This window comes from Heterocephalus glaber, unplaced genomic scaffold (assembly GCF_053883595.1).
Source record: "Heterocephalus glaber isolate CG9 unplaced genomic scaffold, H.glaber_assembly_v1.0 deba00000738, whole genome shotgun sequence".
In the NCBI taxonomy this organism is placed as follows: domain Eukaryota; kingdom Metazoa; phylum Chordata; class Mammalia; order Rodentia; family Bathyergidae; genus Heterocephalus; species Heterocephalus glaber.
Genome location: NW_028258161.1, coordinates 6090062 through 6117766, shown reverse-complemented (window position 1 = coordinate 6117766; position 27705 = coordinate 6090062). Strand labels below are relative to the sequence as shown.

The window sequence follows — 27705 nt, the reverse complement described above, 5'->3', positions numbered from 1 at the left end:
CAGGCTCGCACGCCCGGCCCCGCCCCCGAGCCGGCCGCCGCTCCCAGCCGAGGATTTAGGGGCAGCCACGCCCCCTCTTTCTCCACCGACTCGCGCCACTTCTTAACTGCCTGCTGCGCGCAGTTTTTCTCATTGCCTTTTCTCGAGTTTGAAGAGATGAAACAACGAAAATAAAAACCAGGCGAGAGGGCAGACTCAAGTGATGGGAAATGAACATCTGCGAAATCAAGACTTGCTCAGGCGGTTTCTCCGGCACTGACTGAGCAGCCTCGAAGAGACCGGGGCCCTGGAGGGGGTCTTAGGGAGTGCAGAGAGTGACGCGCTGATTGGCTGGTCTACCCGGCCCGGAAAGAACCCGGATGTGCCTGGGCCGCCGAGTTGGCAGTCAGGGCTGAGAGGTTTGGGCACGGTTGGGGTTCGCTCTACCTGGCCAAATGGCGCAGGGTTGGGCAGGCTTCTCTGAGGAGGAGCTGAGGAGGCTAAAACAGAATAAAGGTAACGGGCTATGCGTGCAGGATTTTGATTCCCAGGTCTAAGGAGAAAGGCCTTGTAACTGGAAGGAAAAGGGGGCGTGGAAGAAGCTCTGTTCGGGTCAGGGCCGAAAGATTGATGTTGATCCGATTCGGCCAGGATTGATGGGTCTGCAGAGGTGGACAGATGGAAGGGAGTGAGTCTTGGGAGTGGAAATGGGTGTGCTGCCGAGTTGTCCCTTATAGGATGGATCCAGTCAAAAAGTAAAGGAGGGAAGCTCCGACTGCATGAAAATTTATAGAAGATAGTTATTGGGGGAAAAGGGATCACAAAACTGGATAAACGCCAGGAATGTTGGCGTTTTGCTATAATACACCTGGAGTGTTGCTTTCACTTCTGGTTGCCACATGAATTTTTTCGCAGTTCTTTCCTGCTCTTTATAGTCAGCAAACCGAAAGTCTTTGAGAGGTCAGATGTGAAGCCTTTCCAAATAAAAATTGTGTTTGTGTGTGTGTGTGTGTGTGTGTGTGTTTATACAGCCCTTCTAGCTTCAGGGTCAACTACAATCTTGTGCTTTTCCTCCTAGTTTATGGAATAATTGAATGGTCTTGTGTGTTTTTTTATATTTATTTTGATGAAGAAATTACGTTTCATACCTAATGATATGAACTGTGCTTTGCTTGTCTTTGAAATTTCATTAAGATTTGTGCGGTATACCTGGTTGGGAACACCGCTCTGAGATATTTACAGACACTCTTGGTTCTATGCTTTAAATATTACTTTATTTTGTCATGCTCCTTTTGTTTTTAGGAAATCGGATGGAGTTTGGGTAACAGAATAATCTAGGGCTGAGAAGTGCAAAAGGGAGTAAATAATACAGGGTCAATGTAGATTATTTAGATTGTGGAAATTTTGACTTGAAAGGTCTTTAAAATTATAAAGATTATATGTACTGCAGTGTATGGTTAACTGTCTAGCTTGATGCACTCATTCTTTTGCTGTGTGATTTTGACATCCATTTACATATCTGGATGTACACAATACAGGATGCCTTGTTTCAGATCTTCAAAGTTCCAAGTGTCAGCTTTTGTTTTAGGCATGCAAAGATGAACAAGGCATTGTTTTTGCCATTAAAGAGTTCATAGTTTATAGTTTATAATGAGACAGTCCGTGAAGTAAAGAGAGTAAATGTTGTACAGGCATTACTACTATAGCTACGAGGAACCCCTTTGTGCTGGGGATTGAATGGAGCTTGGGAATTTTTCACAGAGGTTATGTATTGGCAGAGATGAGTTTGCCAGGGCAAAGAAGATTTAAATAATAGTCTAAATTAAACAGTACATTTGCTTTGTTTTGTGAATGGGTCCTGCTATGTATCTTAGACTAGCCTTGAACTCCCAGTCCTCCCTGTATGTGTCCACTTCTAGCAAGACATTGCATTTATTGTGTAAAAGTAAATTCTCTCTGCAATTTGGGATAGGTGGAGGGTAGTCAAGGATCTGTTTAGATAGTGAGATGATAGCGCATGAACTCCAAATCATTAGTGTAGGACTACCTTAAGCACAGAGAAAGCATCTTAGATCATTATATATCCATAATCAAACATAGTGATTGGCCTAGAGACCCCATTGCCTCTAAATCTTTTCCTTATTCAGTAACATTTGTGAAAGTCTAAAAATTGGATCTTTAATTTTTAGACCCATCTTAGCTGTTCTCCAACCTTAAAAATACAATTAAATAATTTAGAAGGATGGGATTGGTTACGAGCAACAATGAAAGTAATATACTCTAGAGATACTTAAATGTACATTGGGGAATGTGGTCAAGAGTGTTCTTAACAGACTGTTTATGATATTAAAAAGAAAAAAAAACAACCAAAGTATTCATTAACAGGGGAGTGGATAAATAAGTGCTATAGTCACTGGACTGATGGGAACATATTAACTATAGTTAGATGGATAACATGTATAAATTATATAAATATATACAAAAGGAGCAATTTGCAGGCAGATATGTATACTGTGTGTATATATATATATATGAGAATGATAATAAGAGTGAAATCATGTAAAGTGGGCATATTTTAGGTGTATAGGAAATCCATAAAGACTATCAAAAGAATGAAACACAAAATTCAGGTTGATTGGAAGGCAAGGGAATGTGATCAGGAGAGGCAAGTATGCAGGGAATTTCGGATGCATTGGTGGTATATTGGTAATTATGAAACCAGGTTAAGTCAAGTTAAGCTAAAGTAACAGCCATAAAATATCAATTGTTTAAAAATAAGAATTTTTCACTTGATTATCATGTCTAACTTGGGTTGCCAGGTGACTCTGCCACAGTGACTTCACACTCTTTTGGTGCTGTCATATGGGAGTTCACCATGGCAAGAGGAAAAGATTGAATATTGAACATTAGCAGTTAAATGCTTTCACCAGTAAATGACATGTGTCACTTCTACTTATATTTCATTTAATAAAAGTAAGTCATATGATTTGGGAAGACAAGAAATAGAATTTTCTTGTGTTCCAGAAGAAGAGCAATATGTCTGTCCCTGAACAGCAGTTATACCTAGTACAGTCATGTTTCATTTTTATATCCATACAAATTAGGAGAGAGTGTGTGTGTCCATACATACATTTGATGTACAATCAATCTCATTATGAAACAAATTGGAATTAAAATAATGTAAGACAATGGAATTAAAACAATATGCTGTCAATTTCTAGTTAAAATATTTATTTTTAAAAATTGTCCCCACTTCTTGGCACTGGAGATTGAACCCGTCGTGACTTGTATATGCTAGGCAAGCATGCTATCAGTGAGCTACACCCCAGCCTCAGGACAGTTTTTTTTTTTTTTGCAATACTTACAGTCCCCTATCCTTTCATTGCATTTTTTATTTTGAAACAGGGTTTCACTAAGTTGCCCAGGAAGATTTGAACTTATAGTCCTTTAGCCTCCTCCTCCCGTAGTACTGAGATTACAGACATGCCACCATGCCCGGTTTGTACTTGTGTTATCTTTTGGTAAACAATGTATTTAATTTTAATATATTCAAATTTGTCATTCTTTTTTAATGGCCAACATTTTCTGTGTCTTAAAAAACCAATCCCATACTATAAGGTCTAAAAGATGCTAATCTTTGTTATTTATTGAGAGTCTTTGTTTTTCTATGTTGTGAAGAATGTATCTAATTTTATCTTTTTCATATAGATAACTATTTTCTGCATGTTTGTTTATTAAATAATTCCTCTGCAGTCAGTTTTCCATGCTGTCTCTGTCATATACTAATGCTTTATACAAGTATGCATCCATTTCTGAGTTCTTTTTTCTGTTTCATTGGCCATTTTGCTTATACCTGCACAAATACCTTTGTGACTTAAACCTTTATTATATTCTTGATATCTAAGTAGTTTAGTCCCCTTGCTCTTCTTTAGAAATTTCCTTACTGTTCTTCAGCATTTATCCTATCATATAAAACTTTTAATAATTTTACCAAAGTTCATGGAAAACACAGTAGGAATTTTGATTAGAATTTCATTGAATCCAGTATGGGGAGCTTTGGCATCTTTAAATTATTAACACTAACACCAACATGGTATATGTCACTATTTAAGTCCTAGACCTCTTGAATCTTTCCAGGTGTGGTGGTGCATGTCTGCAATCCCGTTACTCTAGTAGGTTGAGGTAGGAGGATGGCAGCTTGGAGCCCAGCCTAGGCAACTATCGAGATCTTGTATCAAAATAAAAATAACAGGGTCGGGGATGCTCAAGGTCCTGAGTTTGATCCCTGGTACCAAAAAAACAATCAAAATAAAAATAATAAATGGCTGTTATCTCATTGTGAAGGTCCTGGGATCAATTGCCAGGACAACACACACACACCACCACCAAACTCTTATTTGGAGAGGGATTAGTTTTGTTCCTAGACACGTTATAACTTCTGGTATTGAAATTCATTCAGAGTGTGTGTGTGTGTGTGTGTGTGTGTGTGTGTACGCATGCTAATGGGAATTGAACCCAGGGCTTTTGCACTGAGCTATATCCCTGTCCCTTTTTACTTTTTATTTTGAGATGGGATCTCCCTCAGTTGTCCTGGCTGGGCTTGAATTTGCAGTCCTCCTGCCTCAGCCTCCCAGAGGGCTGAGATTGCAGGTGTGTGCCACCATGTCTGCCTGAAGTATTTTCTCTTTAATTATGTTTTTTTTAATTCTTTGCTGCTGATAATATAAAAAATAAAAACAAATCAAAAGTCAACCAGTCATGAATAGATATTACATAAAAAGGAAGTATGAAGAGATGTACATCACCATAGATGAGCAGAAAATTACAAATCAAGAGTACAAATCAAGAGATGCCATGTTGTACTCAATGGATTAAAATTAAAACATTTGACAATATCCTATACTGAAAAGACTGCATTCACAGAATCTTATACATTCCTAGAGGCAATGTACTTTGGAAAGCAGTTTAACATTTCTAAAGTTACACTTTATGACCCAGTAGTTTTTAGATAATATCTAAGGCAAATTTTTGCACATAAAGAGTCATAACAGCAAAGTTCACAGAAGTAAAACCTGGAACCAACTTAAGTGTCCACCAATAGAAAATCAGTTGATTTATTCACACTATGCAACATTCAGAATGAATGACTATAGCAACATATATATAGCAATGAATATAGCTAATAAAATATTAAGTAAAATAAAGATTATGTGTATCATCTTATCCTTTTTATATAGTTAAAATGACTAAATATTCTTAGGAATATTTGCAGATGCAGTATGAGTGATAGAAAAGGAAAACAACACATGATTCATATGACAGTTATCTTGGGTAACAGGAACAGGGTTTAAAAGGCTACAGAATTGAGCTCTCAAACTAGTAGCCTGTTGGTTTAAATTAACACAAAAGTGTGTTTGGCTTTTCAGGTTTCCTTTTTTCTTTCTTTCTTTTTGATGCTCTAATCTTTAACTTAAAAAAAAAGAGTAGTGGTAATCATGAGTGTTGTTTACTAAATCAGCACCTGCTTCTTGCCCTTATTTTGAGGTAGTACCTTGTACTGGTTCAGACATTGAATTTTGAGCAAAAGTGTTACATCACTAGTGGGTCAGACCAATTAATTGTCAGAACAAGTTCTTCCTCAGCTCTCTTCCTCTGTCGTGGTGGCTGACAACACTAAATGGTCACCTGGAGCCCTAAGAGGCTGATCTGTAGAATCCCCTCCTAGCCTTTAAAATTAGCACACGTCATTCATGAGAAATAAATCTTTGTTGCTTAAATCCACTAAGATTCCAGCATTGTTTTCCTCCAATAGCATAATCTAGATTTTCACAATTGATATGGTTCCCTGTATTTAAAAATCAGGGTATTTTATATGAAAATCTGAATTTTAATTGTGAATATTCAAAATATCTGATTACACTGACCTAAAATTTTTAATGATAGCAGTTGACTAGAGATAACTATGAATATCCTCTTCGCACTAGACTTAGTTTGCTACTGTCTCCTTGATATTTGCAGCCACTAGTAGACAATATATAAATACTCCCGATATATGTATATTGGCTTATTTATTGTTTGGGAATTTTTTTAAATAGCATTTTTAGTTTATAGGTAGGTTCTGTAAAAATACAAAATAAAATAGAAGTTAAGCTACAGTGACAGAGTTGCATAGAACCTATTAATAATTTAGGTATTGAGTTCAGTTTTTCTGAAGATGTCATTGAAAACCCCTAGTCAAAAATAAGTTCCTGTTGGCAAGATATAGGAAGATACTTTGCATTTCTGGGTAAAGCATTTACTTTTGATAGTATTTCTGACTTCTTCAAAAATATTTTCTATACATATCTTATCTGATTCTTACATTAACCCCCTAAGTTAAATACAGCAGATAATTTGCAACTAGTTTGGCAGATTAAGACACTGAAGTGTTGAATAGTTAAGTGACTTGCCTGAGGTTAGTGAGTTGATCTGAAGCAAAGCTGCGACTTTGACTCCCAAGCTTTTAACTCATTTGGGGAACTTTAAATAATGAGCTTGTGTTGCTTCAAAGGTCAAAATGCAGAATTTAAAAGTCCTATTTGAAGGACCCATAATTTCATTTCCCAAGCATTTTATAGAGAATGCTGTTTATAGATCTTATTCAATATAGCATAAATGTGAGTCACATTCTCCAGCTGTCTGCCTTAAGAAGTTAACACTGGCATGGGCAGTTGAAAACAAAACAGAATAATAGAAGTATTATTGTTTAATTTATGCTTTAAAATATTCTCCTAGTTGTTTTATCTGTGTTACTTTTCTCAGGCTATTACCAAAATTAATTTAAGTACCTTGATTTAGAGCCTGGCTAGCCTTTGGGAAATACAGACTTCCATTATTCTGCAAGATGAAAGGGAAAAAAATGCAGAATTAACTAGTGTTGCTAGAAATGAGACTATTTAATTGTATTTCTTATAATGTCTACCTGTGTATTAAATTGCCCCGGGAACTATTAAAACTGAAAAGAAGGGAATCCCATCTGACACTGAACCAGCATTTTGTTTCAGGAGAATAACCAGAACCATAAATCAAACATAAAACACATCAGAGAATCAGAGAATTCAGTTCTCCACCTAGATGGAAATTAGTTAAATCTTTTTTTTTTTTCTGTATTGAGGGTCAAACTTAGCCTCATGTATGCTGGGCAAATGAATCACCACTGAGCTACACCTCTGCACCTTTTTTATTTTACTTTTTATTTTTGGTACCAGGGATCAAATTTCAGACCTTGCACTTGCAAGGCAGGCAGCCCCTTTTTATTTTTTGAGACAATTACCAAGTTGCGCAGGCTGGACTGGAACTTGCAATCCTTCTGCCTCATCCTCCCGAGTAGCTGGGATTATAGGCTTCTACCACTGTGCACATTAGTTGATTGGTTGACTGGTTGACATTAGTTGATCAGTTATCAAACGAAGTTGAAAAAGAAATCCACCTTAGTGTTCTAAGACCTAACTCACACATAAATGGACTTCCTGTGAAGAGCCAGATTAGTTTTTGTTAAATATTAGCAATGAATGGACAGAGAATGGGGCAGAAGAAACTCTAGAGCTATTATCAAAGTTCAATGTCAGTGTTTTATTTTCTAGAGAAACTGATTATTGCTGCTCACACAAAGGAATTTTCCATCTTTCTCTTTTACGTAGATTCATTCGAACCACCACGCCGTCTCCCTGTAAAGAAAACACGACAACAACTTCAGCGAGAAAAAGCCCTACAAGAGCAGAGCCAAAAACTTGGGCTTCAAGATGGCTCAACCTCATTACCTCCAGAGCTAATGCTTTCTGCCCCAAAACCGAGAATCAACACTCAGAAACCGCATTTTTCCCCCACTTGCCCTAGCCCTTTAGCACTCACCTCTCCTGTTGGTGATGGAAAACTAACGGATACTGAAAGTCAACCCAGGGAAGCAGGACTTGAGAATTCTTATGATGGTCCTGAAAACTTTGAGGTGCTTCCTCCAAAGCCAGATTGCAAATTGGAGAAAAAGAAAGTGGAATTGTTAGTAAGTCTAATAAGACTTTTTACTTGTCTTTTTTATCCCTGTTGGACTTTAAGAAAATGGGCTGGTTGGTTGGTTTTAACATTTTCTCTGTTTTATATTCAAGTATAGAAATGTGATCCATAAACTATAGTTCCACCTACATGTAGTATGAGCTGGGCAGTTTTAGACATTTTATAGGTTTTGTATCATTTAGTCTTCACAACAGCCTTACAATATATGTTTTATTATTCTTACTTTATAGATGAGGCAGCTGGAACTCAGAAAAGACATCTTTCTAAAGCTAATACACAGCTAGAAAGTAATAGAGTTGAGATTCACATTTAAGTGTGTCTGCATCTAGAGTCTATGGCCAGTTACACCCACTAGAGCAGTTTTTATAGGCATAGTACCACTCCCCAAATTGAATCTGTTCTTCAGCTTCCAGCTGACATCTTCATTGGCCCAGAAAAGGATATTTATGAAGAAACATGACAGGGTAGTCAAAAGAGAGAGTGTTGCGAATTAAAGGGACTAATTATACAATTCAGTTGCATCACTAAATCTTCCTTTCTTCCTTCCAGTTGCATCACTAGGTCTGCCTTTCTCCCTTCCTGTACTAGGAATTGAACCCAGGGCCTTCATACTGAGCTACATCTTCAACCCTTTTTAAATTTTGAAACAAGTTCTCAAGTTGCCCAACCATCATACCCAGCTTGTTTAATGTGTTTATATTCAGAAAAAAACAGAATCATTTAGCCACATTCATGTGAAAAATGCCATTCTGTAATTCATGAATCCTTGGAATAGTATTTGGGGAGAAGAGATGGCATTTCTGTTTTGTTTTTACTTTTCTGTGTTTTCTTTTCTAATCTCAGATAGTATTTCTAATCTCTGGTGATCTGGATTCTGTACTGTGAGTTTAAAATGTTTCCTGCCCACCAGGGGTTTGTGACTAAATTCATTTTGACAAGAATTACAGTCCTCCTTGAATTATGAAACCAACATTGGAAGAGTACGTATATTTATATATCTTTAAGTGGAGTTTACTAGTCAGGCCTGAGACCAGTAGAGGCTGAGTTGAAATTGAGATGAGTTGGACAATTTAGAGAAATTGTCTATCATTAGAGAAATTCCTTTTTTAAGTACTTGGGAGAATATTCATAGAAGACAGTCTGAGGCGCCATTGATAAAAAGGAGATATTCTGAGGTTGTCAGCGGGAAAAAGGAAAGCTATATTCTGCAGAACGTTCTCAGGTAACATCTGATTTCTCTGGGAGAGGCAAAGGGGACACAGAATGGTAGGAAGTAAAGAAGTAGGGAAGTTAAGGGGTGGGGATTTAGCTCAGTGGTTCCAGCACCTGCCAAGCAAGTTCACGGTCCTGAGTTCAATCCCCGGTACCAAAAAAAAAAAAAAAAAACAGAAGTAAGGAAGTGAATTCTAGTGAGTTTACTGACAGCCTGATGCAAAGGCCTCAACAAGAAATGAGCAAGCAGTGGCTCGAGAAATGCCAGGTGTCAGTATTGCTAACCATTTGGGAGGGAGGTCATTGAGATGACCAATGCTGATGCCAAAGTGGAAGCTGTAGTAATGGAGAGGAGAGGACAGTTTTGGAAGTGGTTGCTAGTTTTGCAAATAGAGACTTGAAATCTTGGCTGTGAGAAATGCCAGTAATAAGAATAAACAGTTTTTGCTCTTAAGTTGACATCAAATCCATGACTTTACGGGAAATTTTAATATGTTTCTTTCAAGATTAGAAGACAATACATGTTTAAGATCTTTGAAGTTTTCTTTAGCCCAGTTCCATTTGACTTTAGCTCATTGTTTGAGAGATGGAAAAATGTCAACAAATGGAAAAAATATACAGTATATGGAGTAAACATTGGTCATTGTCTTGAGGATGGTAAAGTGATGGGGACTTTTCGTTACAGAAAATTCTTAGGAGGAGCTGAGCATGGTGGCATATGCCTATAACTCAGCACTCAGGAGGCTGAGCAGGAGGATTGTGAGTTTCAGGCAGCCATGGCTACACAGTGACTTCAAGGCCAGCCTGGACTACATAGAGGAGCCTCTCTCAAAAAAAACTGAAAAATTAAAATAAAAAAGAAGCCAAACCTCTTTAAGAGATACAACATCAGCTACAGACCAATTTATTTTAACCTCCATTTCGCATAAAATGTATAATTAGCAAACACACTTTTCTTCATAAACTTAAAAAATGCCATAGTACTCTGGCTTCCGGTTTGTGGGTTCCTAGGTTATATACATATAATGGATTTCCAAGGTTTATATAAGCCTTTTTGCTTCAGATGATAGTGTGTTCCTATTAGAACAGAATAATGAGCTGCAGATGGTTTCTCTTAAGAAGACTTTTGGGCCAGGGATTTAGCTTAGTGGTTCTGGTGCCTGCCTTGCAAGCACAAGGTCCCGAGTTCAATTCCCGATACCAAAAAAAAAAAAAAGACTTTTGAAAGAAAATATATGTAATTTGCCTGATTAGACTTTATACATTGAAGACTGAGATTTATAAGGTGTGAGATATGATAGTCTCTTTTGTAAATTCATTTGTATAACTTTTTTCCTCCCTAGGCAAGAAAAATCTCGTTGGGAAGTCCTTCAACAAGAACAACGACTAATGGAAGAGAAAAATAAACTTAAGAAAGCTCTTTTGGCAAAAGCTATTGCAGAAAGGTAAGGCACCTGAACCAGGAGAGGTTGTTTGTAACTTGCAGTCAGTTCTGTCATGTTTTATATGTATTTTCCCATGACTGTCCTAATAAACTGATATTTTCTTTATAGTTGTTACTTGGAAGGCTAACTAAACAAACTGCTTCATAAGTGATACTGAAATTCTAGTTTTAATTTATTAAGGAGGACTTTTAAAGTATAAATCGTAATGAACTTATAAGCACAGCTCCAGTTAAAACTTGAGGACCAGAATCAGTGTTTTCAGTTGTAACCATCTTCCCTTTCATAAGGGAAGCAGGAATTAACTATCAGTATATGTAAGTGAGCAGATATGTAAGTGATACAGATTTTTAATTTTAATATGGAAAAACCTTAAATGATTTGACTTGTAAAGGAGTTACTCTATGCAAGTGACTTACACTACCTCAGATCTTAATTGAGTTTCTTGTGAACATTTTTCTTAAACTTATCCTGTGCCCACTAATACAGCATGTAATGTCATTTAACCTTGTGTGGATGACTCAGGCTCTTATTAGCCCTGTATGAGGTATGGTATTCCTTGAACCTCCCAGTGTTACTTTGTCAGTTATCCCTTCGCAAGTCAGTAAAGCAATGACTGAGAAGAGTGTGAGCTGACTGCAAGTATTTGCTGACATTTTCTTTAGAAAAGTCTAGCAAAATCATTATTGGCTGAGGCTGGAGTATATGTAGAGGCAGGGGAAGATGTAAGAGGAAGGTAGGTAGGTATAAGAGCAATCAGAATTTTAACTGTCAGAGGGATGTGTGTATTTGAAATGATTTTTTCCCTCTGCTGGTGCACCTTGATCTTCCAGGAGTGTAAGAGATATGCAGCTTACCATGTTTCAAAAAAAATGAACACATGTAAAAAAGTAGTGCCCTCTTTTATTTTTTCCCCCCGCATCTGATTACTTTTGAAGTTTTATTAGTTTTCAGTTTAGATGAAGTATGAATGCCAGTTACCAGGGATTTTACAAAAACAGTTTACAAGTTCAGCACATCTTAGTGCTAGTGGTTTAAGACAGAAAGGATTGATACAGAAATGTTAGGAAATGCAACATAATTGGGTTATTAAATGAATAATGAATGCTTGTCTTACTGGTAAGTGAACTTTTGTAGGCAGAAATGAAGAACCAGTGCATGATGCAGTTGAAATGAGAATGTAAGTTGCAGAATTGTGGTTTCATGTAGTTTTTTTTTTCCTGTGCTCGAAAGTGTGAAATTTTGAAATGAGTAAAATCATGATTAAAGGTTTGTTTTGTGGGGTTTTTTGTTTCTTAAGTATGTATTGTATTTACTTCAGGACAGGTTCTGAGGGGAGTGAAAGATGAAGTTGGATATGTTTTTAAACTAGGAGAAAAAAAGGATGTTTTGATTTTGAGCCCCACAAATAGTTTTGAGGGCTTGGAGATTTGACAACAGAACAAGAATCAAAGCAATAAAGGTATGGTGAAACAGGTCCTAAGAAAGCTTAAAAATAAGCCAGGCATGGTGATGCACACCTGTAGTCCCAGTGCTCTGGGAGGCTGAGGCAGGAGGATCACAAGGTCAAGCCCAGCCCGGGCTGCTGAGTGACTTTACTGAGACCCTTCCTCAAAATACAAAATTTTAAAAAGGATTAAAGTCCACCTTGTTACATTGTTATGAAATTAATAGGTACTAATAGAAAACTTGGGAAACTACAGGAAAAAACTAAAGTGTATTTTAGAGATTTACCAAAATGTTATTAGCATGTATTTTATTTCAACTCTGATTTTTTCTAATTTTTAAAAAATCGTGTGCTACAATTATATAGATATTCTTATTACAGATATATCTATCTGTATATGGAGATATATAATATGTATCTTGCTTTTTTGCATATCATGTGTAAATACATACTTTTCAAATGTATCTTCTGTGCTTTTTTTCCTCTATTCATGTTCCTGATTTTCTAGATCTAAAAGAACTCAAGCAGAGACTATAAAACTAAAACGGATCCAGAAGGAGTTACAGACTTTAGATGACATGGTTTCAGCTGACATTGGAATCCTCAGGAACCGGATTGATCAGGCCAGCCTAGACTATTCATATGCACGGTGAGTTGGGGAAATTGAACCTTGAACAAGGAATCTAATGTAATTAATGTTTGTTACTAGGTAGGCCAGTGGCTGTTGTGCGTTCATCCTTTAAGTCTCATAGCAGCCCCATTAACTACTGTATTTATTCCTCTCATGCCAATTCCTGCATCTTCTTTTCTGTGAAGTCTCCCTTAAGTCTGCTTTGTCAGTTAGAGTTAACTAGAGTTAACTCCGTTAGAACATTTTCCTGTATTATTTATTGACATTTTAGTCTTTCTGGGTAAACTCTCAGCTGTTTAATGTTTGGAACCCATATTAATATTTCAAGATCTAGTAAAGTAAATGTCTGAATGACTTGTCCCAAAACTGTATTCTTCTAACACCAAGTCAGTTGTCTTTCCATTAAAACTTTTAATTACTCAATATGGTCTCTATGGAATTGGAGCCTAGTTCTCACTTTAATTTTCATCAAAATAAGAAGATCTAGTTATTTTTTAAAGTTTATGAGTATTTTAAAGAAAATACCATTCTAAAGAATATTGAAGCTTTTTCTCTTATTTTTTTCTTTATGATTTTACTGTGTACAGAATGGTTTGATATGTGTTTCTGGTTTTTAACCATTGACATTTTTTACAAAGAAAAAATCTTTTGGGAACATTTTAAAAATGAACTAACACATGTAAAGAATTACATGGACCTTGCGAACAGATAAAAGGGCAAAAAGAATGTCCAATTTCAAGGTTTTCAGTCCCTTCTACATTGCTTTAATCATCCCAGTTTGTCTCTTTTCACAAGGGAATGCTATGTTAATGACTCAGTCTTGCATTTCTCTGTAACACTAGAAATCAAACAGAATGCCTCATTAGTCCAGGGTAAACCACAACATTAGAATGTTTATATAACAATTTAATAAAGTGGAAATGCTTGATTATGGTTTTTAATTTACTGTTTAGTGCTTAAGAAAGAGGTTTGTGGTTGTCCTTGTGATACTTGTAATTGTTGTTTGACCATATGCTATTGGATGTAATGTAATGGGGCTGCCTTTATTAATTAAATTTAAATTAATGCCATCAGTAGCTGATAACTAGAGACTCCGGATTTCTATTAATAAGATTGTTAAGGGGGTAACCAAGATTTTATTAGGATTAAAACTAAAGCCTTGATTTTCAGCACTTTATTCTCTTTAACGTGAGTTTGGCAAAAGATCATTTTTATGCTTTACATTTCTATGAATTATCCATATTATCAGGTACAATCCAGGTATCATAATGGAAAAATATTCTTGATTGTTCTAATTCTGTCCCAGTGGGAACTGGAGAAGGGTGCCTTTATGTGTTGAATGTGATATAAGATGTGCCAGTTTTAGCCCTCAGAGACAACCAGAAAGAGGGTGGAACTACCAGATAAAGAAGAGAACATCCTACAATATATATTCTTTTTTTTTGGTACCGGGCATCCAACTCAGGTCCTTTCGCCTGCAGAACCACTGAGCTGAATCCCTGGCCCAATATAATATATATTCTTAATGCAATTTTAGTAAATTCTTATGTAATAAAAATATTTTACATAGTATAGTTTTATATCTTTATCAACTAAAGATGTTAGTTTCTCATTACTATTGACATGCAAATGATGCTGGTTGACTATTTAAAAAATTAAGCCTTGTATAAATCAAAGAGAAGCTTAGCTAGTTGTTATTAGAATCAGGATTGTTGACTTGTACATGCATAAGGTTAAGACAACATTTTCTAAATTTGCATTTGTGGTTATTGAAAAATTATAGATTGATTATATAGTATTATGTTCCACGTTTCTCCTAGAAGATAATCTCAGGGTAGTCAGTTTCTATAAGAGATTCCCTTGATTTTTTAAAAAATAAAAATACTATCTTAGTTTTGTAGTCCTGTGTCTGTAAAAGGCTCTTGGATGGTGAATAGGTCAGAATCCACTTTGAACTTGGCTCGTGTAGAGCAACCTTAGGACAGTTACCTCTGAGGAGACCAGCACTTGGAGCTTGCCAACTTGGGGGCCACCGCTACTGCCACAACTATGAGTGCAGTGTTGCTGTGTGCTGTCTGTACAGTTCAATGAGAGTGGTTGTTTAGTTTGTATACTGGGAAAAATAATCATTCCTGTTTATTGTGTGGACTTAATAGACACCCCCTACACACACATACATACATGTGTACAAATATTTTTAATCACTTTATGAATAATATACTAAAGAGGATCATGGAAAACAACTTTTATGGGCATGAAAACATAATTGAAGTCTTTGTATCAAAATATTTGGTTCACAAACAGAAAGGTGGGAGAATGAGCCATATCCTTTTAGCAGTACAGGACAGACACTTATATTGACTAAGTTCTGCCTGGTGAATTATTAATTGCATGAGAATGTCATGTTTCCTTTTTTGTCCTTAGAAATAAATTTTTCACTTATTGATTCCTCGGTTTCAGGAAATTCATCTAGGATGGGTTTTTCTGAAGACTCAGATTCTGCGATTTAACTTACTGATCAGTTTCACCACCTAAATACTAAAGAATATGTCTCTGCATTTATGTTAGTTTCTTAGAAATTACCACAAACTGTACTGCTTAAAACATCAGAAACTTCTTTCACACATCCAAAGTTATAGTGTCTGCAGGGGCATGCTTTCTCAAACACTAGGGTTCTGTTCCTTGCCTTCAACTTCCGGGGGCATTAGGTGCTCCTTGACCTGGGGTGGTACTCCATTCTGTACCTCCATGGTCACATTGCTTCCTCTTCTTCATTGCTTCCCCTGCCTTCTCTCTTCAGAGGGTGCGTGTGATTGTACTTAAGCCTCAACTGGTTAATTCACAGTACTCTTCTCAAATCATTTAATTGCATCATTTCTCCTATAAGATCATTTTTACATACAGTAATATTTAAAAGTTCCATGGATTACTAGGTGAATGATTTATTTAACCATGGTAAAACATCTTTCTCTGTCACTTTTGTCTACTTTGCCAATAAGAAAATGAAAAAATAATTCTCAACTGTATTCAGTGAAAATTAAGAATAGCTGGGTGTGGTGGTACCTGCCCGTAATTCCACCTCCTCAGGAGGCTGAGGCAGGAGGATTACAAATTTAAGGCCAGCCTAGGCAACTTAGTAAAATCCTGTCTCAAAATCCCCAGTATCAAAAAGCCAAACCAAACAAACAAACAAAAACCCTAAGAACAGTTTATACTGATGGTATTTCTAGCCTTTTATACCATCTTGTGGTGACATAGTATTTTGAAAACAGGAAACTAAATAGTGACAGTTTATTTCATTATTGCATCATCTTTTTAGATCATTCCATCATTCTCTGTTTTCTATTTGGTTTAATTTTTGACATAAATGGAAATAATTGATAAGTAATGATGAAATAATACCTAGGATGATGAGATGGAAAAATGTTTTACCGTATAGGAAAAATATTTCTATAATCCTATATCTTAGATCTATAAAAGGGTCCTTTAGACCCATATAGTAACTGCAAAATATAATTCACTTTAATTTATAAAAAAATAAGTAAATTTTCTTCATTCTTTAAAAGACCTCTGACCAAGGGACGGAAGGAAGGAAGAGTGGGGAAGGGCACATAAAAAGAATTACAATGTTTTGTGTACATGTGCCACCTTGTGATGACTGTAATTACATACTGCAAACAAGTGCTAATAAAAATAAAAAATTTTTAAATAAATTTAAAAACATAAAAGACTTCTAAGAAAGGATAAAAATTGTATGCTAATCTGTACAGGTAGTTAAAACTGCTCAGAAATGAACTGAAAAACTAAAAGTGAATCAGTGGAACCCAATGCTATACCAAACAGTAATGATTAAGTTTTTTAAAAACAAATCTCAGGAAGCTGTGGCACACACCCGTAATCACAGCTACTTGGTAAGACCAGGCAGATCTCAAGTTCAAGGCCAGACTGCGTAACTTAGCCAGACCCTCTCTCAAAGTAAGAAGGGCTGAGAATGTAGCAGTGCAAGGCCTAGTACCACCAAAATAAAGGCAAAGATGCCAAGAGGCAGTTTCTAGAATCCCTTAAATAACATTTATTAAATCATTTTATGTATTTTTAAAATAGCAAAACCATTCTATAATTACACTTTGAGTTCAATGTGTTTTACTGTGTTATGTATAATGCTCTCATTATTCTGTTCCAGAGTATGTCATCATGCTCTAATTTGGTGTTATCCAGCTGATCCCCACACTAGAGATGGAGCTTGGGAAACTAATCAGTATTTTAAACATAAGTTACTCTGTATGAGAAATATGTATGTATTTTTCTGGACAGAAGGAGATTAAATAAACGCAAAATCTTCAGTGATTTATCTAGAGCAAAATACCAGTGGATATCTAGGGACTCTTTTGGAAATGTTAATTTCAGTTCAGTATTCATGAGCCTGGTCTGTAAATCTCTACTGGCTTTGACTGCCTCAGGGTAATCTAGACTTGCAGAGAAGGGAGGTTTGAGTAAGGGAAGGGGCAGAGTATTGATTTAACTACAGAGAAGGTTGTCAAGACCCTAAACTGATGCAAGAACATTCATTAGCAGGACTATTATAAAATGTGGCGATAAGGGCCCCAGATATCCAACAGAATTCCTTTGGAGCACTTCTTAGTTCATATACCAACTCCCCATGATGAATGTAATTATGTACTGCAAAAATGTAGTAATAAAAATAAAATTTTTAAAAACTCAACAATGCCTTAATATAAAATAAGAGATACAGGTTTTTGCTGGACATGTTGATGCGTGCCTCACTAAGCTGAGAGAGAATGATCTCAGGTTCAATGGCAAGGGAGAGACGTACAGATTTTCTACTTTCTCCCTTTTTTGTTGTTTTACCTCATAAATTTAACTAGTTATATGCTGGAGCTAGCTTACACAAATTCATGAGAGCAGATTTTATGCATCTCTTCCCACTCTTCCATTTCGTGATGTCACATTGATAACTCAGAATTGTCCAGAGTAGTAATATTTTTACCACAGAAACTGGCAAACACAAGAGATTAGAGCTCTCCATCCCCCATCCCAACCCTAAAGCTGGCACATCACTAAATTAACACTCTTAGCCTGCCTTCACTCAAGCATAGCTTTGGAAAGAAATTAGTATAGAAAAATGGTGATGAAACTATGCCGCATATGCCATAGCAGGTTGTTTGTATCATTGAAAGCTCTAAAAGGTTCGCCCTCCCTGGTATAGAAGAATGTTTTTATACCAGGTGAATCCAAATAAGGATGTTTGAAAGTTTCAGCATTGGTAGCCTGATTTATCTAACATGCAGTCAGGTGTTTGTAAGGTATTAATATCCTTGCTTTTGTTGTACATTTCTGTGCCAATATTAGAGCTTAATTATTGTTTCTAGACCTTGTTTTAGTATTGGAAAATTAATGGATCAATCTCTGTACCTGTTCTGATAGGAAGCGGTTTGACAGGGCTGAAACTGAGTACGTTACTGCAAAGCTAGATCTTCAGCGCAAGACTGAGATAAAAGAGCAACTCACTGAACACCTTTGTACAATCATACAGCAGAATGAGCTCCGAAAGGCCAAGAAGTTGGAGGAGTTGATGCAACAGCTAGATGTACAGCCTGACATGGAGTCATTGGAACTTGAAGTGGAGGTGGAACGATTACTTCATGAACAGGAATCAGAATCAAGGAAGCAAATGGTTCCTATAGAAAGGCCATGTCAGCCTGCTCCAGAGATTGTGACTTCAGGGCTTGCTAAAAAGAACAAAAAGCCTCAAGAACAAGCTGTTTCCCCAAAGGTAGATGAACAGTGTGCAAATTCCAGTAGTATGTCCCATCCTAATCCAGACTACACAAATCAAGGAGTTAATGACATTTCAGCTGCTCTCGCCTCATGAAGTGTCAATGTTCTTTTCAACTAATATGATACCCAGTACAGTAGATTGTGCCCTGACTGCTGATAAAATCCTTGTAAAAACTGTTAATTTTTGGATCCATAATTAGTATGTTGACATGTTTGACCATTCTAATTATAATTTTATATCTATGTGACATTGCACCTTGATTTTGGTCCAGTTCTTTCAGTGTTCCTTTAACTGCTATTATTGGGCTAAAATAAATGACAAAATGATGGAAGAGCCTGAAGCCTTGTTCAGTTCTAAAACTCACCAAAAGAAAAAATGGAAGGACACTAAATTGTTTGAGTGGTTTTAGACCAGGTACATAAAGAAAACTACATTGAAGCAGGATGTGGTGACACACACCTGTAATGCCAGCACTTCGAAGACTGAGGCAGGAAGATTGTTCAAGCCAGCCTAGGCCTCATAGCCTGATAGTTTCTCCAAAAAAAAAGGAAGAAAAATGATACACACTACCTCGTCAAACCATTAACTTCCCCTGGGAGAAGTGTTGAGAATGGAAGTCCTATGTATTTTATGTAATCAGTAAAAAAGGCATAAAAATCACATGTGAAAAAGAGCTGGGTGTGATAGTAATCCCTGCACTTGGGAGGATCTCAAGTCTGAGTCCTACCTGGGCAATTTAGTGAGATCCCATCTCAAAATAAAAAATAAAAAGGGCTGGGGATGTAATTCAGTGCAAAGGCTTTGGGTTTAATCCCCACGGTACAGGAAAAAAAAAAGAAGAAAGAAAATTATCTCTGCATCTTTGCAGCCACACTTGCAAAACACAGCTTGAAAATTATACTTTACATAAAGAACAGAATAATTTAATCCCACATTATTTTTGTCCTTTTGTCTTTAATTTGTCTTTAAATGGTTTTATTCATAATCTGATTTTTCATTAGTTGCTATATACACATGTGTGTATAGACATAGTATATATATATGTGACTTTTAATCTCTTTAATCAATGAATTGATTAAATTTAGACAATAAAAACTTTTAGAATAATATAGAAAGTTATTGCTTTTTTGATATCTTTCTAAAGTTATGTGTAATATATGTTTTATATGTTGGGCATAAATTATCTTGTCATTAAGCAATTTAAATTGTTAAAATGACTTATTACTTTCATAGATGATAATTACCTGTTACTAATACTTGACCACTACATTGTTCTCTATGTGATTGTGTATATAAATATTATAGTTTTGTCATAAAAATCTGTGAATATATATTAAATTATAGTCTATCAGAAACTTGCATTAAAGGAACTATTATAAAAGAAGGTAACGACAAGTGTAACATTATGTCCATTATGTTTCTTAAAACGTTAGGGACATCCTGTTTTAAATGAGTTTGTTTGAAAGTATTCTAGTAACACACATGAGCTTTGTACTTTTATGTAGTTTGAATTGAATGTATAATTTTCCATTACTGAATTCTCTAAACAGAATCAACTTATGTAGATGTATTTTTATTTATGAATAATGTACATAAAAATGGAAAGCTTCATTCCCTAAGACACTTATTTTTCTAAGGAATAAACAAGTGTGATATATTTATTGTCTTTCATTTACCTTAAAAACAAAAAGTTGCAAATAGTTTAATATGTCTTCTTATGCAATATGTATCAGTAATACATCCCAAGATCTTAGGATAAATACTTTTGTATGAGCCTGTTAAAGAGAATTTACTAATAAGTGAGGTTCTGTAATACTGCTTAAATACAATACCTGCAATCTTCATATTCAGTTTAAGTACTTAAGAGCTGTTTGGAGAAGTAAGAATCATGAAAGAAATGAATTGGACATGACCTCAGAGATCATCTCATGTAATCATTTCATTTTTAACAAATTTCAGAGCCAGAAATTTTAGCAGCTCATTCTAAAGATAAAGCACTAATAAAAGTTACAGTCCTGTACTCCTAGTATATCTCCTATACACTTCAAGTTAGGGTGTTTGCTGCAGCCTTTGTGATTGACAGTCCTGCTTTATAACCCATACAGGGATTTTATATGTGTGTTAAGTACTTTCATATATGGTTACAAAAGGTCCACTGAAACCATTATTTAGAAAATATCTTGCTGAGCTTTCCTAGGGTGGTATCTGAGTGCTCAGGTGATGATATAAGTGACAAAATTATATTGCATCAGTCTTCTGCAAAGGCAGCTGTGTAGCATGTGTGGGAAACACAAGAGCAAATGAATGAGAGATGGCTCATTGATACATGAGGACCATATGCACTAGGTTTTCGCCCTGTTAGCTTTTAAAATATGTCTGAAAGGCTTTGATATATAAGTTCACAATTACCCAGCAACTGTTAATTTCTCTGAAGGAAATCATTGGTTTCCTTCTGTTGCTGCTAGAAGTTTATTGGAACACTTGGTAGAGCTGTTCCTTTGGTGTTGTCTTAGTTACTTTCTCGTTGCTGGGACAAAATACCCAATATCCACAACTTAAAGGAAGAAAGACTTATTTTGGCTCACAGTTGTAGAAGTTTCAGTCCATAGTCAACTGGCAGCATGCAGAGGAGAAATGGTTCATGGCATGGCAGGCAGACAGCAGCAGTGAGCCTGGCTTTCTGTCCCTTTATATTCCATCCCAGCCTCCCACTGATTGGCACCTCTCACACCCAGGGTGGTGTTGCCATTATCCATACCCAGAACTAAGCAAATTTACTCATCATATATCATTAATCATGGTATCACCTACAATCCAATTACCTCCTAAAAGGCCCACCTATGAGCACATGAGGCTTTCAGGAGGCATCTAGATTCAAGCCGTAACACGTGTTACATTTCTCTCTTCCACTTCTTAGCTAGCTAAAGTGGAAGGTACACTGTGTTTTTAATTTTTATTATTGGGGGAAGTTGAGACAGTCTTACTATGTAGTTCAGACTGACCTTGAACTCACCACATATTCCAGACAGTCCTTGAATCTGAGGCAGTCCTCTTGCTTCAGTCTCCGGAGTGCTAGGATTACAAGCATGTGCCACCACACCCAGCAAGAAAAGGTACATTTTAATGATGTGTTAAGTGTTAAGATGTGTTATTTTAGGGAACAAATACTTTGCGTTATTTAACTTGTTCTATTTTAATAAAAAGTAATCTTTACCAAATTGCATAACTTTAACTTACTATCTTAAAGCATACTTTTATTTGGTTAAATTTGAATTCTTGACTAAGAGTTGTTAAGGTTTGATTCCCTGTTACTTTTTACAGATTAGAGTCATTTTATATGTGTTCAGAGGAGAATTTCTTAAAGCACAGTTCTGATTGCATTAAAATATCTTGAGGGGTTTTTTTAGTTAGATTTTTCACCTCTCCATAATTCTGCTGAATTACAGCACTTGCAGGTGGTTAATCTGTACTCATAAGAGCACAGCTGATTTCCTAGTTAGATGATAAAAATATCTGGTTGGAATTCCATATTTCATGGCTGGATTGGCATTTGAATTGTGAAGTAAAAACTTAGCTATAAACCTCACTCTTTCTTTATTTGGATTTAGCAACATAGTACTCTCAAGAAGCCAATCTAAGTATTCAGCCACTTACTCTTTGTGGCATTGGCACAAAACAGACTCACATTATTCTGACCCAGGCCATTCTCCGTGACCTTCAGAAATGATGTTTTGGGTTTTGTACTGTATTTCTAAAGAGCTAAGGCAGCATTTTAAAAGGCCCTTATAGATAGACAAGACCTGGGGTCACTCTGGACCTAGGTAATTATACCTCTTGTCAGCATAGATCTACCTCAGGCCTGACTTGCTATCTGGAGGGATGAAGCAGATCACTGTTCTCTAGTCTGCCTTTACCTTAACGTTTGACTACGTTTGCAAGCTCCTAATCCCAAGCAGCTGTCTTTAAAATGCAATGTTACATACTTGTGCAATTTGATGAAACTCTACCTACTCATATGGACAACACTATTTAAGAGGTATATGATCTTTTCCTTTTGTCCTTAAGCTTATAGTCTAATTGAGGAAGCTGATTTATACTAAAAAAGGCTAATACCTAACATGTTTAGTAATGGGAAGCAAAATAAATGGCTGGAACACTGAACATGGGTAATTCTCTAGAAGTCCCAAAGTTTTAAATCACTCAAAATTGTAAATATTCTATCTAGTTGTTTGACAATTTATGAATGTCTTGGAAGGATCTGCCATAATAGTTCACTTTTTTCCCTAGGGAACAACATATATATTACCAAAATAAAACAAAAACACCCATTTTAGACTATGGGCAGAATTTGAGTTTTAAAAGTAGCTGAGCATGGTGATTCACACTTGTAATCCCAGCAATCAGGACGCTGAAGCAGGAGGATTGTGAGTTCGATGCTGGCCTGGGCCACATAGGAAGACCCTTCCCAAAATAAACGAATAAAACAACAGTCACCAGAGCAAGAGTGAATTGGGAAGAAGGGAGATTTTTGCGTGTCGTATATTTAAAATAGGGAACTCAAAGAACTTACCAGTGCAGAACCTCATCAAGTATTGGGTAAAATAAGGATATATCATTCTGTCAGTTGGGGGTTTTTTTGTTTGTTTTTTTTTCAGTACTGGGGCTTAAACCCATGGCTGTCAGACTGAGCTGAATTCCCAGCCCTTTTAAAATTTTTATTTTTCAAAGACAGGGTCTGGCTAAGTCACTAACTTTCCACTCTTTCCACTCCTACACTCCTACCTCAGCCTGCCGGAGTGCCTGGGATTACAGGTGTGCACCACTGCACCTGGCCAGTATCTTCTTACAGTATATACAGAAGAGCATATATGTAAGAGCTCATTATAGGTGTTCAATGTGTTGTTAAACTGGAGGCAATAATTACTGTCTTAAGCCAGAACAATATGCAAATAGAATAATTTGACTTTAAGGATTACTCAACTTGAAGGCTTGTTCAAAAATCACTCATCAGAGAGATTTTTTCAAGTCAAAGTAGGGTCCTGGAATAGAAACATAATTAAGCAACAAGACATGACAGGAATAACATTCTTTGGTTATTGCATGCCAGAGGTTCATACAAGGCATGAAATAATGACCCTGAAAGGTATAGTGTCACTGCTGGTACAGGAAGAGGAATTATTGAATTTGGGAGAGTTATTTCATGAACTGCTATTTCAGTTGTTGGGTAATACTGTCATGTGTATAGTAAATGTGGCCATGACTTGTATCCAGCATTCTGAAACTATATTTACTCCAGAGCTTTCACTTAATTAAAACCTCCACAGAATTAGCGATCTCCTCCTTTACTTAGCCAAGCAAAAACCAAGCAATTCAGACACAAATTTGCAAACCCATAGTCATATATAGAGAACTATAGTCTGGTAGAATTATGATTAATTACTTAGACCTATATTTTATAACTGAAAAATAACTGAAACAACCACGAGAGCTATTGACCAACTATACCTCACACTAGAATGGAGACAGACCTTTAACCAAAATGAGAGGTGAGATACTCAGTAGTTACTAGGTTAAGAGAGAAATACCCAAATTGAAAGAGACCAGAAAAGCCTTGTTGATGGAAATGGGTAACTTATTGCTAGAATCCTCTCCACATTTCTGAGTTACTACTTCAGAAGATAGTTAGAAATCTGTATGAAACTCAAGGCAAGGTGTTCCATGGTCCTTAATATTTCTCATGGAACAGGATGAGGCAGTGTCCTGGATGGACATCTGGGCAAACAGCGGCTTCCTTTAGCCCAGTCCCTCTTCCAGGTACCTAGTGATCTGCTCTTGGGAAAAGATGTGAAGACAGTGTGGGAAATTCAAACTTCCCCTCTGAAGCTTTGATAATCTTAGTCTAGGAAATAAGCTGACAATAGACAGGTTTACAGGAAAAAAAAAAAAGACACACATGAACATACAGAAACTGAGGTCTAACCAGCCACTCCCTCTCCAGTTGCCAGAATGGCTGTTTCCACCTGCCTGATCCCAGGAAATAATGCCTACTCTTCTAGGAGTCACACACCCACAACAGAACATTAGCTATTGCTATGGCCACATACTCAGCTATCGTCACCTCACTGAGCCTGTTTCCCTCCTCAACCCTATCCATCCCCCTGCCCAGTAAACAACTTAGATGCTCAGGCTGGCTGTATTCTTTTACTGAGTCACCACCATTTACCTAACAGAAACACAGGAGACAAAGTATAACACTTAAATTAGAGGTTAGATAGTTGAAACTCAAATGCTGCTCCAAAAGAAAAGCAAAGTGGGGATACAGGCAATTTTAGAGGAATAATAAATTATGTTTAGGGCAGATGAGCGGGCCCAGCAGAACAGAATGGGGAAAAGTTCTGGGTTGTGGATGTTTGCCGTTCAGTTTTCCTCCTGTGTTATGAATTTAATCTTCTATAACTAATGAAATTTCAGTAAGAAGATGGAAGGCAACTGTGTTCCTCTTTTTATTGATATGGTAAGGTAGATAAGGAAATTTTGCAGAAAGCCTGTCCCTGGGCTGGGGTACTGAGCACAAGGGAAGGTCAGAGTATTATAGACAGCTAAGGTAGAAATATTATAAGCAGTCATACAGGGCTAGGCCATTGAGGGAGTCAGTGCAGAGGATGAGAACATATTAAAACTGTGGCTGGAGGAGCATCTGTTAAAGGCCAGGCCTCAAGATAAAGATGGAATGACCAGTGCCTCCCCAAGGGATAAGTGGTGTCACCTGATCAAATAAAGTCTACTTAGACATCAGTAATCCAGGTGGGTAGCCAGGACCTCCTAATCCATCCCTTTGTAGAAAGGTCTTTTTCTTTCCATATACAATAGCTATATGATGTGCTTCCCCATTAGATCAATATTATCTGAGTGGCTATACTTATACTCTTCTTGGTTGATCATAGTTTTGACCCACATTGTACCCACCTTATGATTTTGCTCTATAAAGCTTCATTTGAGAAGTGAGCTCTTTGTCAATCCACTTCTGGGTCCCATTTTGTTTTTCAGGAGCTATCTCGATAAATGTTTCCTATTCTTTTTTAAAAGTAATTTTATTGGTACATTTTAGGTATATAATATAATGACATTGGTTCTTATTTTTTCCCCATTCCTTTGCCCTCCCTTAAACCCCTCCATCACTCTCTATTTACAAAGACTTTGTTTCCATATTTTCATTTTCTCATATTAATTCCATTCCCTTCTTTCCTTTTCCCTACCCCTTCCAATTCCCCTTCCCCTTTGGACCTTTTCTTCCTATTTCACATTATCTATTATACCTTTTACTCCTAATTTACACTTTCAGTTTCTCACACTAGAGAAACTATTCGGTATTTTCATGTGTGTCCTGTTTCTTTCACTTAAGAGTATCACCTCAATGTGCATCCATTTAGCTATACATGTCTCTAATTTCTCATTTTTTATGGTTGAGTAGCACTCCATTTTATTAAAACACATTTTCTTTATCCAGTCTCCAGTTAATGGGCAATTGGGCTGCTTCCAAGTTTTAGCTATTACAAATTGTGCTGCTATGAATATGGGTGCACATATATAACTGTGGTATGATTCTTTTAGTTCTTTGGGGAAGATACCCAGCAGGGGAATAGCAGGGTCAAATGGGACTTCCAGTCCAAGTTCTTTGAGGTATCTCCATACTGATTTCCACAGTGGTTGTACCAGTCTGCACTCCCACCAGCAGTGGACCAGTGTTCCTCTTTCCCACGGCCCCGCCAGCATTTGTTATTGGTTGATTTCATGATAGCAGCCATTCTTTCTGGGGTGAGGTGGAATATCAGCATTGTTTTCATCTGCATCTTTCAAATAACCAGTGATGATGAACATTTTTTCCTATGTTTATTTGCTATTGCAACATCTTTGTCTGACAAATCTCTCTTCATTCAGATGCCCGTTATTGGATTGGGTCTTAAATTTGGGAGATCTGATTTTTTTTTAAGTTCTTTATGTATTCTAGGTAGTAGACCATTGTCTGAGGAACAACAGGTAAAAATTTTTTCCCACATTGTGGGTTATCTCTTCACACTATTGGTGGTTTCTCTTGCTGTGCAGAAGCTTTTTAATAAGAAGAGATCCCACTTATTGATTGTTTGTGCTAGTTCATGGGCAACTGAGGTTTTAGTCATAAAATCTTTTCCTACACCACTGTCTTCAAGAGTTCTACCTAAGCTCTGTTCCAGCCAGTTCAGTGTTTTGGTTTTTATATTTAACTCTTTAATCCATTTTGATTTTAGTTTAAAGCATGGTGAAAGATATAGGTCTAGTTTTAATCTTTGGCAAGTTGAAACCCAATTTTTCCAGCACCATTTCTTAAAGAGACTATCTTTCCTCCAGTGAGGGTATTTGGCTCCTTTGTAGAAGTTAAGGAGGCTGAGTGTCTTGAATTAATTCTGCATCTTCTAATCTGTTCCATTGGTCCTCAGGTCTGTTTCTTTGCCAGTACCATGCTGCTTTTATCAAAGTAGCTTTGTAATATAGTTTCAAGTTGGGGGTTGTGATGCTCCCTGCCATGTCTCTGTTGCCTAGAATTGCTTTTGCTATTCTAGGTCTCTTCTTGTTCCAAATAAATTTTTGGATTGTTTTCTCAAGGTCTATGAAGTATGCTGCTGGGATTTCAATTGGGATTGCATTGAATCTATATAGCAGTTTTGGAAGTATGGCCATTTTCACTATGTTGATTTTTCCTGCCCAGGAGCAAGGGATGTATTTCCATTTTCTGATATCCTCTTCAATCTCTTTTCAGAGTTTTACACTTTTCAGAGAAGAGGTCTGTGATTTCTTTTGTTAGGTTGATTCCTAGCTATTTCAGGTTTTTGGATGCTATTGTGAAAGGAACTGTTTGACCTATTTTTCTCTCAGTGAGTCTGTTGTTCGTGTAGAGGAAAGCTATTGATTTTTGTGTGTTGACATTGTATCCAGCTACTTGACTGAATTTGGTTATTAAGTCTAGAAGACTTTTGGTGGAGTTCTTGGGGTCTTCTATATACAGTATCATGTCATCTGCAAATAATGACATTTGGACTTCATTTCTTGTCTTTATTCCTTTTATTTCTTTTTCTTCTCTAATTGCCGTGGCTGATGTTTCCAAAACTAT

General features: G+C 36.6%; 1 protein-coding gene across 5 annotated transcripts; it reads left to right on the top strand.

Annotated features, from left to right (window-relative positions):
- The first annotated feature begins 97 nt into the window (after positions 1–97).
- On the top strand, positions 98–20217 carry Gorab (golgin, RAB6 interacting). 5 transcript variants are annotated; one of them, XM_087206932.1, is made up of 5 exons: positions 99–495; positions 7659–8017; positions 10584–10685; positions 12638–12778; positions 18206–20217. In XM_087206932.1, the coding sequence occupies exons 3-5, from the start codon at positions 10630–10632 to the stop codon at positions 18651–18653; spliced, it is 645 nt and encodes a 214-aa protein (XP_087063058.1). In that variant the 5' UTR covers positions 99–495; positions 7659–8017; positions 10584–10629; the 3' UTR covers positions 18654–20217. The 5 variants fall into 5 exon arrangements, with proteins under 5 accessions (XP_021100367.1, XP_087063058.1, XP_004865300.1 ...); XM_004865243.3 differs by having other exon boundaries at positions 100–495; positions 7659–8013; XM_013065767.3 differs by lacking the exon at positions 99–495 and adding an exon at positions 510–939 and having other exon boundaries at positions 7659–8013.
- The last annotated feature ends 7488 nt before the right edge of the window (positions 20218–27705 follow it).